Here is a 13,569-nt window from a genome sequence, read left to right on the forward strand (position 1 = left end):
AGAGAAAAAAAAAGAGAAGAAAAAAAAGAGAAAAAAAAAAAGAGAAAAAAAAAAGAGAAAAAAAAACAGAGAAAAAAAAGAGAGAAAAAAAAAGAGAAAAAAAAAGAGAGAAAAAAAAGAGAAAAAAAAAAGAGAAAAAAAAAAGAGAAAAAAAAAAAAGAAAAAAAAAAAGAAAAAAAAAAAAAAAAAAAAAAAGATACACTTGCCAGTGTTTCCCAATTTTATATTCGGGGACGTAATCTATTGAAAACCGTCAACCTCGAATTTAATTCTTTAGTAGACCTAGATACAAAAGATAACGCAAAAGTCGCTCCCCCCTTTTTTATATATATATATATATATATAAAAGACTTCTTTTCAAGCTAAATGAATCGCCAACTTTTCGATATTGCAGCTTTGATCAACTCCACTCAATGATATTATAAGATAAAGTCGTCATGTAGCCATCGGCTATTTCTTATTATTATAAGGGCTTATGATATGCCCTTGCCTTTCAAAAGGTGAGGTTACAGAAGATGGAAGCTGTCATATGTAAAACAGTTTAGTTTTGGTGCGGAATAGAAGGTTAGGGATTGGCAGTTGAAGGTGATTGTAGCAGTCGGGTCTTTGCTGCTGCCAACTGCGGTTCTGCTGCCGATATCTCTACGCGGGCGGTTTCTCTACTTGCGTTCTGAATTCCAATGGAATAGCTAGCGACACAGCAGTCTGGCGACGAAGTACGTAAAAAAAAAAAAAAAAAAAAAAAAGACTCAAGGGTAGCCCAGCTGCTGCCAACTGCCAAGATTCGAGTGGACCGGTATGACTACACGTAACCCATCATCGACACCGCCCCGCCGTCCACGATCGAAAGGGTAAAGACGTGATGTAGCAACCTGATATCCCAAGGCTCACTCGATTAATCGCCATTGGCTATTCCATCCTTCCCGAAGCCCACTGCAGCTACCTCCTCACGCGCTCCTTCCTATCTCGCACTCTCATAATAAGCGAGACTTGAAAACCGCGACTGCCAGCCTCAGCAGAAACGGCCAGCACGCAGCCCCGAAGGCTGGCGAGCGAACGGCAGGTCCACCTCCAGCTCTCTCTCTCCCTCCCTCTCTTGCCCTGAGAAGAGAAGATAAGATATCAAAAACACATCGAGCGCGCAGCCGCTGGTGGCCTGTGTGGTATACCTATATACATACACCACAGCTTCTCGCCCTCTGAGCGATCCGGCTCGCGGCTTCGCATGCGCGCGTTCCCTGCCTCGTTCCCGGGGCTGGGTATACGGGCAGTCAGGCACCTACGCAGCATCGCACGCGCTTGCGATTGCCGCTGCTCGGTTCGTTGCCACTGGGGCTGTGGAGAGGTGTTGGCTCTGCGTCGTCTCGAGCTATGACTTGGTCTTCCACCTTCCATGGAGTTCGTTCGTTCGTTCGTTTGTGCAGGTGCCAGGTACCTAGCCGGAAACGTTCCCTGGCGGAGATCACGTGTGGATGAGAGGATCTGACAACGGGGGAAGATCTGCACGACGCTATTAAATAGGAGTAGGCTCGACTGGGAGAGGGATCTTGGGGCATGGAGGAACGAACGGTCCAGTCGAATCAATAGGTTGGATCGTCTGGCTCGCAAGATTCGTCGAGAATATTGCGAGACAGGCAGTGAGGATGCCCTCTTCGATTATCACTCCGCCAAGTTGGGTCGGGACTCTCAAAGGTTAGGCATTTAGCGTCGAATCATCATTCCTTCTATTTTTGTTACCATTCCTTCAGATGTTGTCAAGATGATATTCTCGGTGGTCCTTTTTTTTGTCCTTCCTTTTTTCCTTTTTTGAAGAAAATGAATAAAATAACCTTTTCTCTCGCGGTTGCCAAAATCAGAAAAATACACTCAACCTGGCATAGTGACACACACAAGTCAACACCCTCCCACTTAACTTCAAGAACAGATGCCGCGACAGACATATCGGTAGAGCTGAGACCCTCAAGGTCTGCTCTTTATGTCCGCGCAGGACCCTCGAAAGTGGTCGATCCGAGGAAACACCTACCGGGCTTCTGTACAATGGCTCGCTTAACGCACTTAACGTACACCTTAAATTAATTTTGAAATTCTGCTTCCTCTCAAGAATCCACACGCTCGAATACCGGTATTCGAATCCTTCCTTCTTACGGTTCGGGCTATTGAAATCTGTCAAGTGAATGTGGGTGGGTGGACCTGGGCCAGTGAGGCCTGCTACGGAAAACGACATGATGTTTGCATCTCTCCGCTGGAATAGAGGGGGATGTTAAGGACCCAGTTAACTAGAGAAAGGGTTTAAGGTTCATTAAATCCAGCTCAAGCCAGTCCTAGACGGGGGACCAGTCGGTCAATTGTCAGGGACAATTCAAGGATGTAAGTATGTCTGGACATATAGGTATTTAGCCAAGACAGGTGATTGATGACAATGACTTCTCACTTGGCAACAGAGTCGGTGTCTTCGGGCTTATCTTATGATAGCGAAGATCTCCTGTACAGCGACGAGGATCTATTGCCGTATCTCGGAGGGAGGAATCCTACCAAAACCCTTGACATCAATCCGCCTCCAAGCATGTTCTTGATCTTGGTATCTATCGAGGACGGCTTTCTTTGTAGCGTAAACATCATACGGTGTCAATAAATCCCAAAGATCATTGGGATTTCTATTCGCAAGTAATCGTCGCCCTCTTCTATCTTGCTCGTAGATATTATCAATATAGATAATGCCCAAACCTGAAAAAAGAAACGGTGTATATGATGCGGATGCAAGTGCCGATGATAGACCGCTTTGCCGAGCATACAGTACCCAGATACGCCTGGCTCTGGAGGCATATAAGTCGTGCAATGGAATTCCTAGCAGCTCCAAGGTTATCGTAGAAAATTAGTATGACGACTATAAGGATTATAAGTTCCCTGTGGTGATGTTCAAAGTTGGTCGGGGGGCGCTTTTGCCGTATTTTGAAGAGTGTATGTTGATTGAGAGAAATGCGAACGGCGATAGATATGGTAGCAAAAGGCGGCAGATGTCAGATTTCAGGTGGAAGCTTTCTGGACGACGATAGCAGTGTGATGTGTGACAGCCGTGGGTAAGGGTAACAGCTTGAAGAAGAGAGCGGAAGTTCGGGGGAAAAAAACGCTCATGAATGAGGAAAGAGCTGGGAAAGTCACACGGCGATGATGGCGACAGAGCTGCGGGAACAGAAGTCTCGGAGCGATATCTGCAAGGCTTTCTATCGGTAGGGGCTTTAAAATAGAGTTTCTCTTTCTAGGCAATGAGAGGGAGCGCTGTTTGATTCAGAAGAATACAAGTAATTTATGCAATGCAGGACTGGGGTGCTGACTTTGGTGAAGGATTTGCAGGGAGACAATAAGTTTGAGCCGGAGGATGATAATGACGATGATATTCGTGGTAAGGACAGTGATGATGATCATGACAATAATGATAGCATGAGAAATTCGAAGTCATTCTCAACATGATGGAATTCTTGGGCATGGTTCCCAACCGAGTTGGGATGATAGGCAACCCGCCTTGATATCCAAATCGATAGAGGTGTGTTCGGGTCGAGTCTCCGGCCAGGAGGAAGAAGGAGAAGCATGAGACCCGCCAGCGGGTCCCAGCTGCTGAAGAGTTTCGGCAACTCACGATCTGGATGGGCTATGTCAGGTACGGAGGGCATGTGTTTCGACGTGGCTTCTGGGGACAATCTGCGGGCATCTGCATACAGTACCATCTGCATGCACCCCGTAGGGCGGTAGGGCGGTAGGGCGGTAGGGCCGTAGGGCGTAAGAAAACATGATAATTTCTGGCGGCAATCGCGAGTAATGGTCAATTGGCGGGGTATGGAGCAAGTACCTGGTCGGACTATGCAGCAACATTACCGGTACCTACAGAGTACCGGTATACAGAGTAGGTATAGGTACATGAACTTGCTAGACTGACTAAACTGGGTAGATAGGATGGAATATCTATCATCTTTCTGTTGCACCCTTCCCCTTCAGGACTAGGTAGGCAGTCTAGGGACTGTAATCAACCATACAGAGTACGTTCTGTAGAAATATAAAATAAATATAAATATGCCGAAATATGAAGAGTTACCGGTATCAATCAACGAGTGGGAGGGGAGAGGGGGTTTGTGCCCCACTACCAGAAGTGTATTGGCGAGGGGCATCCTCCAACCAACCAACAACATCATACGTACGTAGTAAGTGAGCATTTAAGACCCCGCCCTCCACCTCCCCCTCCATTATGTTTTCCTCCGCAACCAAACTCTTCAGAACCACACGTACGCGGTCTATCGTTCCAACAATCACAGCAACAACAGCAACAACAGCAACAACAGCCACAACAAACACACCTGTCATCCGAGCTTTCTCTCGCACAGCAGCAAGTATGGGTGTCACCAAGACCATTCTCAAGGAGGGCTCTGGAGCTATCCCCAAGGTCGGTGACAAGGTCACTATCGAATACACTGGCTACCTCAAGGACACCTCCTGCCCTGAGAACAAGGGAAAGATGTAAGGCCCCCATCCCATCGACAATGGGCTTGCCAATCCAATTTCAGTGAAGCTCAGGCTTCTCCTTTCACATCATCTTTTGTAGCTCCAAAGAGCTACCGCACCCCATGAACAGCCGCTGACATTCAATTACCCTTCTGCAGATTCGATTCCTCCGTCGGCCGTGGGGCTTTTGTCACCGACATCGGTGTCGGCCAAGTTATCAAGGGTATATCCTGCAGAATGGACAAGTCGCCTCGAATAGCACACTGACAGCTATCCAGGCTGGGACGAGGGCGTTACCACCATGAAGGTCGGCGAGAAGGCCTCGTTGGATATCACCAGGTACGGTTCCAAGCTCCTGGTCCTTCCTTCCAGCAGCCAATGCTAATTTCTCTGGGCAGCGACTTCGCATACGGCAACCGGTAAGAGATGCAGCTCCTTCCCACCTACCCGGCTACACGACATCCATATCCCACCTGGCCGCTGGCTTTGGAGCCCTAGGCCTCTGCCGATCACCCATATCGCATTCAGTGGCAGACTTACTAACTCATTCGGCAGTGGATTCCCGGGTTCCATCCCAGCTAACTCGGATTTGATCTTGTATGTCTCTCCTGCCACTGCTCTCTGATTCTTACATACAGCCGCTGACGCTTATTACAGCGATGTTGAGCTCCAGAAGATCGGCTAGAATTTTACGCCGATGCCATATTCTTTCATAGACGTTGATATCAGGACAGAGTTCACACTTGGTGGGGGTGGGCTTCTAGTGTTATCAGTCCACGGAGATAACTAGACCTTCGTGGATAGACAAATGCAATGCTTTTTCTGACATATGTGGTCATGGTCATACATGTGTACAGCATCAATGCGTACAGCATGAGTGATTCTACACTCGCCTTTCTAGGTATTTGCTGCACCTGCCGTGATTTTTCTACTGAAAAGCCTGGAGATCCTTCAACTTGATGCAAAGGTGTGTGTGTATTGATTCCTCTGGGGAAGCTATCCAGAATCCGGATCTATAGCAACGAGTACCTACCTGAAGGCGAAGTCAAAGGCCAATGATGTCAATGGTGTCCCGTTTCGTTTCTACGGAGTATAGCAAAAGACGGGCAGGAACCAAAACAGCTTTTGAAGTTTTGAAGGAATTCTGACACCACCCAGGACCGGGGGGTAATGGGGAAGAGCGGCCCCGGCCATTAGGTTAACGGGTGGAGGTACGGTACCTAGGCTTGGCTTTGTCATCAGATAACGTGATACTCTGCTGTCTGAGGCCCAGTAGTTCGATGCACTTCTACGTCACCTGATCTCTCCGCATATAGGGAGTTTGCTCCCCTTTGGTTCCTTCTACTATGTCATTGGCGCTTCTGGTGGTTTCGATATTAAGCTCAAATACATTAAGCTCCTTCTCGCTATCCAAATCTCTACATAAACCGAAATCCTGTCGCTTTCTTCTGGGAAATCTACATTGAGCGCCCGCAACCCGTGTTGGTACTTGCACCACCTTTGCCCGACCGACCTCCCGCAACCCGCAACCCGCAACCCGCAAGGCTCCAGCTAAAGGATCCGTCTCCCTTTCCCCCAGACACCCACCCAAACGCCACGATTGCATCGCACGTGTTAGCAGACGGCGAAGGCAAGTTGGGGAAACGCAAACTGTCCAGCTCGGACTTCTCGCAACCGTCGAAGAAAATCATGGCGGTAGGTTAGACAGCTACCCCTCCATCAAGCTACTTATCTATCTGTCGTGCAAGCTTGCCTCAAGCTCTGCCCCGCCTTCTCCGTCTCTGCAAGCACCTCACCTCGGTCACCAACTGATTATTCTCTGTCTTACAGGAATCCAAAGACGTCGATATGGAGACCAAGATGCAGGTGGACGATTCGGTCGTAGGCAACAACGATATCGATGAGTCTCTGTACAGCAGACAACTCTATGTGCTAGGACATGAGGCCATGAAGCGCATGGGTGCATCGAACGTGCTGATTGTCGGCCTGAAGGGTCTTGGTGTTGAGATTGCAAAAAACATTGCCCTGGCTGGTGTCAAGAGTTTGACGCTCTACGACCCCGCACCCGCCGCCATCGCCGACCTCTCCGCCCAGTTCTTCCTCTCCACTGAAGATGTCGGAAAGCCCAGAGCGGCCGTCACTGCGCCGCGAGTAGCTGAGTTGAACGCATATACCCCAGTTTCCGTTCATCAGTCAAATGAGTAAGCTTGAGATCTGCACACTGGGATTAGGAGCTTACCCTACTACAGCCTGACAACGAACCTCTCCCAATTCGATGGCTACCAAGTCGTTGTTCTTACAAATACCCCCATCAAGGACCAGATAATCATCGGAGACTACCTACACCAGAAGGGAATCTACTTGGTTGTGGCAGATACATTTGGCTTATTCGGATCGATATTCTGCGACTTCGGCGACAAGTTCACTGTCATCGACCCCACAGGAGAGACTCCAGCCACTGGTATCGTGGCTAGCATCGACGAGGAGGGCTTGGTGTCTGCTTTGGACGAGACCAGACATGGCTTGGAAGACGGAGACTATGTGACCTTCACGGAGCTGCAGGGAATGGAAGCCTTGAACTCAGCAGAGCCACGCAAGATTACCGTCAAGGGCCCATACACGTTCTCGATCGGAGATGTCTCTGGACTTGGACAATACAAGAGAGGTGGTATGTTCCAACAGGTCAAAATGCCCAAATTCATCGACTTCAAGCCCCTGTCTGTTGCACTCAAGACCCCCGAGTTCCTCATCTCCGACTACGCCAAGTTTGATCGCCCTCAACAGCTCCATATTGGATTTCAAGCTCTGCACGGGTTCGCTGAGCAGCATGGCCGTTTACCCAGACCCCAAAACAAGGAGGATGCTGCGATTGTGATTGGGTCTGCGGAGGCTTTTGCAAGAAAAGAGGGTTTGGATGTCGAGATCGACAAGCAGTTGCTTGGTGAGCTGAGTTTCCAGGCAACTGGAGATCTGAACCCTATGGCTGCCTTCTTCGGCGGTCTCGCTGCTCAAGAGGTGTTGAAGGCGGTCTCTGGAAAGTTCACGCCCGTCAACCAGTGGTTGTACTTTGATTCGCTGGAGTCGCTGCCAGAGAAGTCTCCTAGATCTGAGGAGCTCTGCAAGCCTCTAGGCTCTAGATACGATGGCCAGATTGCCGTATTCGGAAGCGAATTCCAAGCAAAGCTGTCAAATGTACAACAGTTCTTGGTGGGCGCTGGTGCCATTGGCTGTGAGATGCTGAAGAACTGGGCTATGATCGGACTTGCCACTGGACCAGATGGAAAGATCAGCGTGACAGATATGGACTCGATCGAGAAAAGCAATCTCAACCGACAATTCCTGTTCCGACCCAAAGATGTAGGCCAATTAAAGAGTGATTGCGCAGCTGCCGCTGTGCAAGTCATGAACCCGGATCTGAAGGGTCACATCGAGGCGATGAGAGATCGAGTTGGCCAAGACACGGAGCACATCTTCCACGAGAATTTCTGGACTTCGCTAGACGGTGTAACGAACGCTTTGGATAACGTTGATGCCCGAACATACGTCGATCGTCGCTGCGTGTTCTTCCGCAAGCCATTGCTGGAGAGTGGTACTTTGGGAACCAAGGGAAACACTCAGGTTGTCATCCCCAACTTGACCGAATCATACTCTTCATCTCAAGACCCTCCGGAGCAATCGTTCCCCATGTGTACCCTGCGAAGTTTCCCCAACAAGATCGAGCACACCATTGCGTGGGCTCGTGAGTTGTTCGAGTCGTCTTTCGTCAAGCCTGCAGAGACTGTCAACCTTTATCTGAGCCAGCCAAACTATATCGAGACAACCTTGAAGCAAGGAGGCAACGAGAAGGCTACTCTGGAGCAAATTCGGGACTACTTGGTCGAGGACAAGCCTCTGAGCGTCGAGGACTGCATCAAGTGGGCTCGATTGCTGTTCGAGAAGCAGTACAACAACGCCATCCAACAATTGCTGTACAACTTCCCCAAGGACTCTGTATCTTCTAGCGGAGCTCCCTTCTGGTCTGGACCAAAGCGTGCCCCTGACGCACTCAAGTTCGACCCGAATAATGAGTTCCATTTTACATTTGTTAAGGCTGGAGCAAATCTTCATGCTTTTAATTACGGTATCAACACCAAGGGCTTGGATGAGGCTACAATCACGAAGGTCTTGGACAACATGATCATCCCCGACTTCTCGCCAAATGCTGCAGTGAAGATTCAGGCTGATGATAGCGAGCCGGTCAGCACCTCCTCTCATTTGAAGCAAACTTTACTGATAACCGAGTTAGGATCCTAACGCCAATGCCTCTGCATTTGATGACAACTCCGAGCTCGAAAAGATCATCGAGAAGCTCCCACCACCAAAGCAACTGGCGGGCTTCAAGCTCACCCCCGTTGAATTTGAGAAGGATGATGACACCAATTATCATATCGACTTCATCACCGCAGCAAGCAATCTCCGTGCTGAGAACTACAAGATCGAGCTTGCCGATCGACACAAGACCAAGTTCATTGCCGGAAAGATCATCCCTGCGATCGCAACTACCACCGCGCTCGTTACCGGATTGGTTATTTTGGAGCTTTACAAAGTCGTTGATGGCAAGAATAAGCTCGAGGACTTCAAGAACGGCTTCATCAACCTTGCTCTCCCCTTCTTCGGCTTCTCGGACCCCATTGCCAGCCCCAAGGCCGTCTACAAGTCACACACCGGCGACGTCGCCATCGACAAGCTCTGGGACCGCTTCGAGGTCGAGGACATCACTCTCCAAGAACTCCTCGACTTCTTTGAGAAGAAGGGTCTCACTGTTACTATGCTCAGCTCGGGCGTTAGTCTCTTGTATGCGAGCTTCTTCCCCCCGGCGAAGCTAAAGGATAGATACCCGATGAAGCTTAGCGATCTGGTGGCGCGCATCTCGAAGAAGCCGGTGCCCGAGCATCAGAAGGCCGTCATCTTTGAGGTTTGCGTGGAGGACCAGACGGGCGAGGACGTCGAGGTTCCCTTTGTTACGGTGAATATGCGCAAGTAGATGCAGGTACAAAGGATGATGATGACTGATGGATACATGAATTACATTGGGGTGGGAATTGCGAGACGTAGACTGTTAGTTCGCGGCCTTTTCTGATCGGCGATGAATCAGTCCCGTGCATAGAAAATGCAATATTCTCTTATGACTTCTCCCGCAGTGCTCTCGTCCTTCCATCTTTTTTTATATGTAATACATTGTGCAAGCGAAGTCAAGAACGTGAATCGCATACGGTACTCGCCCGCCTCCCCTCCCCACGGAGCCTGGGCCTAGACCTTCTCTCGGCACCCTTTCTCAGGCTGAGTAATCGCGCTGCAGGGGCCCCCGCACCGTCATTGATGTAGCCCTGTTTACCTACCTACCTACCTACCTTACCTAGGTACCTTACAAAGCAGCAGCCGCAGCCGCAGCCGCCGCCCGCTCTTTTTCTCGATCCCCTTTTTTTTTCTCTTTTTCCGAGAATATCATCCCACCTAGGTAGCTACTCCTCATACGACACAGACACCAGTCCGGGAGTGACTGACTGACTGATGCTCCATCGCCCTCCCCACCCTATCCCCATCCCACCCTCGTCAATACATACATAGGTACCTAGGTATACATATACATATCCCCGTGGTACCCCCGTGTACCGCTTCTTGTTCTACGCGGCGGATCATCTCGAGTTGGGGTTTGAGGGGTGTTGGTGAGAGTATGGTATGGTTGGAATTTTTTTTTTCTTTTTTTTTTTCGCTTTTGCTTTTGCTTTTGTTGGTTTTTTGTTGGTTTTTGGGGTTTTTGGGGTTTTTTATTTTACTTTTTTTGGGTGTGGGGAATAGGGTTTTGGTGGAGGGGAGGATGAGGGGTGAGGAAGGGTTTGTGTTTGTGTTTGTGTTTGTGTTCTGTTCGGGTTTGTACGTTTGCGTTTGCGTTTGCGTTTGCGTTTGCGTTTGCGTGCGGATCTGCTGGCTGTGGATGGAGATGAGGGTGTTGGAGCTTTTGGGTTTTATGTGTGTGTGCGTTTTTGCGAGAGGAAGATGAGGAGGATGAGGATGGGGGGAGGAGGAGATTGATGGGATTCGTGTCTTTTATTCTTCTTCTTCTTCTTCTTCTTGTTTATATAATATCTGATTGTTTTATGTTTGATGGATTGATAGACTGATACCATTGTGTGTACCTCTCTCTAGGCGGCGGACAAGATCACCAACTGGGTCGCGCCGAATGACGAGAGTGGCGAGTTCAAGCGCGGGCAGTCGCAGTTCCGGAATTTTGTGAGGAAGGGGAAAGGGGAGGAGTTTCCTCCGGAGGCTGGGAGGTATCATCTTTATGTATGTGGGTTTTTTTTACCTCTTGTTTTCTAAGTGGGGGGCTGATCTCCCTTTGGGAAGAGGCGAGGAGAGGAGATGGGTTGAGTTGAGATGAGGGCTGGAAAAAAGAGACCGAGAAAAGGGAAAATGAGGAGACGGAAGAGAAATCACCTCCTTGAACCCTCCGCTGACCCCCTTCTTCCAGGTCTCGTACGCCTGCCCATGGGCGCACCGCGCCTTGATCGTCCGCCAGCTCAAAGGCCTGCAAGACATCATCCCCTTCACCTCGGTGCATTGGCACATGCAGGAGCTGGGCTGGCACTTCGCCGACGGGTCGTCGTCGCAGACCGACGCGCCGGGCGCGAATGTTACGCTCGACCCGGTCAAGGGCCACGAGGGCTACAAGCACATCCGAGACCTGTACTTTGCGGTCGACCCGGGGTACCAGGGCCGCTTCACGGTGCCCGTGCTGTACGACGTCAAGCAGGGCAAGATTGTCAGCAACGAGAGCTCGGAGATTATCAGGATGTTTTACACGGAGGTATGTGTGTGTTTACGCTGTTCGCTTTCAACGCCTTCGCTTTCCGACCTTTTCCAACTTGGCCATTCGTCAGACGGAAGATGGAAAGGGGGTTTGCAAAGAAATCGACAAGGTGCCGAGTGAAGAAGACTGACATGAGGTGGACCCACAAAAACAGTTCGACGACCTTCTCGCTCCCGAGTTTCAAAAGCTGGACCTGCTCCCGGCCGCGCTGCAGTCGCAGATCGACACCACGAACGAGTGGACCTACAACGACATCAACAACGGCGTCTACAAGTCCGGCTTTGCCACTACCCAAGAGGCCTACACCAAGGCCGTCACGACGCTCTTCGCCGCCCTCGACCGGGTCGAGGCCCACCTCGCCACCGTCACCGACGGGCCCTACTACTACGGCCCTACCCTCACCGAGGCCGACATCCGCCTCTTCACGACCATCATCCGCTTCGATGTCGTCTACGTGCAGCACTTCAAGACGAACGTCCGCACCATCCGGGCCGACTACCCGTATATCCACCGCTGGCTCCGGGGGCTGTACTGGGGCAATAAGGCGTTTGAGGAAACGACGGAGTTTACGCAGTATGTGTTTTCTTTTTCTCAGGAGATGTTTTTTTTTTTTTTTTTTTTTTTTTTTTTTTTTTAGCTACATAATTCTCTAACCTATCCATCTTGCCTGTACAGCATCAAGAAGCACTACACCAAGAGCCACACGCAGATCAACCCGTTCAGCATCACGCCGCTGGGTCCCGAGCCGCCGATCCTGCGGATGGACGAGGAGGTGCCGGCCGTGCGGTTCGCGTTAGCGCAGGCGCAGGTGGCCCAGAAGTAGGTAGAGCCACCAAGGATGTTCTGTGCTTTACTTGCTTCCCGTGCTTTGATTTGCGTTGCGGGGACGTTCGAGGGTTGTTTTGTGCTGTATCTACGAAGTACGTTGATGGATGAGAGATGGGATCACTTTTATTTTTATCGTGTCATTATCCTTTTATTGTTAACCGCTCGGTGGCGTGGTTGTCGCTTCTCGTAGGTGATTTTTCTTCTCTGTTTCTTTTCGTCTCTTTCTTTCATGCCTTGACCGGTTGGCGTGGTTGTCGCTTCTCGTAGGTGACTTCTCTTCTCTTTTTCTTTTCGTCTCTTCTCTTTCTCTCATGCCGAGAATGTTTCTGCTTCTGATGGATTAGTGTTCTCTGTTCTGTGCTGATCTAGCGATCAACAAGGAAAAGGTTTGCCTGGACTGAGGTTTAGACTGAGGACTCGATTTCCATCGAATGGGTCAGCTCCCAGAGGTCATCATGTGGACATGCATTTCGTCATCTGCAACGGATCGGGGCTAGTCTAGTCTGTATCGATGACTCGGAAAGGGAGAGGTCCTAGATTATATAAAGCAAGGGTCAGCCTTGGATATCGCACACGTTTCTCATCATCGTCCTCGGATATCATATCGTAATAAGGTTGAACAATGTCCTCATATGGCTCAGCAGGCATGCCATTGAGAAAAATGATCCATGATGACATGCTCGAGAGGACAGGACCGCCGATCCTGCGCGCCGTGGGCTTCGTGTGAGGGTAGTTCGCTACTCGGTGCAGCTTGTGACAGCCAGGGACGTCTCTCTAGAGACCTGAGATTATGAATTGTTAGTTGTTCTGCATGATTGTTTGGCCGTCTTGATGGAGGGTGGAGGCTAGAAGGGTGGCCGGCTTAGTGGGGGGAACTTAGCGGCAGAGAGCAGTGACTTGCCCGGCATTCACGCATTCACCAGTCCAAGCCAGATGGATGCATCTTGCGATTGTCTCGAGATGACCACCGAGTGGAGTGCTCAGACGGCGAACGGAAAAGAGAAATGCGGATGATGGAACGCTGGAACGCTGGAGGTATGGTGTGGTGAGGGGAGTTGAATGGAAGAAGGGATGGAGAAGAAGGAGAGGAGGAGGAGGAGGAAAGGGATAGAGCCTGTCCTTATACAGCCACTGATTCTATCCTGGAGGTGACCAAGGCAGGAGCAGCTCAGATCTCGGGGAGAAATTGCATCGAAAGTCATGATACGATCACTTTGTGGGTGATACCGGTACTTGCCATGGGCACTGGATAGCCGGGCAACCCGCCGTCACCCACTCACCGCATATCGGGAGCAAAGATATGCGAAAAGATAGGTACCTACCGTACCTGGATCTTTTTTCCACCGTTTGTACGTGCTTTAGCCGTGCGCTAATAAGGCAAGCTGTCGGCTGCTCTCAGT

The 13,569-nt window shown here is 50.1% G+C and overlaps 3 protein-coding genes across 3 annotated transcripts; all 3 read left to right on the forward strand.

Moving 5' to 3' along the window:
• Nucleotides 1–4,381: 4,381 nt before the first annotated feature.
• L3040_002300 (uncharacterized protein) lies at nucleotides 4,382–5,176 on the forward strand (the record flags this gene model as incomplete). The annotated part of the gene is made up of 6 exons (XM_007289802.1): nucleotides 4,382–4,506; nucleotides 4,650–4,714; nucleotides 4,770–4,830; nucleotides 4,890–4,910; nucleotides 5,047–5,088; nucleotides 5,149–5,176. 6 exons carry the CDS (start codon nucleotides 4,382–4,384, stop codon nucleotides 5,174–5,176), a joined length of 342 nt encoding a protein of 113 aa, XP_007289864.1.
• Nucleotides 5,177–6,180: 1,004 nt separating this feature from the next.
• Nucleotides 6,181–9,514, forward strand: L3040_002301 (uncharacterized protein; the record flags this gene model as incomplete). The annotated part of the gene is made up of 4 exons (XM_007289801.2): nucleotides 6,181–6,186; nucleotides 6,322–6,692; nucleotides 6,741–8,727; nucleotides 8,777–9,514. The coding sequence occupies 4 exons, from the start codon at nucleotides 6,181–6,183 to the stop codon at nucleotides 9,512–9,514; spliced, it is 3,102 nt and encodes a 1,033-aa protein (XP_007289863.2).
• Nucleotides 9,515–10,204: 690 nt separating this feature from the next.
• L3040_002302 (uncharacterized protein) lies at nucleotides 10,205–12,164 on the forward strand (the record flags this gene model as incomplete). Its single annotated transcript, XM_066155503.1, has 5 exons — nucleotides 10,205–10,207; nucleotides 10,678–10,818; nucleotides 11,003–11,338; nucleotides 11,496–11,914; nucleotides 12,017–12,164. 5 exons carry the CDS (start codon nucleotides 10,205–10,207, stop codon nucleotides 12,162–12,164), a joined length of 1,047 nt encoding a protein of 348 aa, XP_066012502.1.
• Nucleotides 12,165–13,569: the final 1,405 nt, after the last annotated feature.

The sequence above is a fragment of the Drepanopeziza brunnea genome (assembly GCF_022702325.1).
Source record: "Drepanopeziza brunnea f. sp. 'multigermtubi' strain 214-2 chromosome Unknown ctg3, whole genome shotgun sequence".
Taxonomy (NCBI): domain Eukaryota; kingdom Fungi; phylum Ascomycota; class Leotiomycetes; order Helotiales; family Drepanopezizaceae; genus Drepanopeziza; species Drepanopeziza brunnea.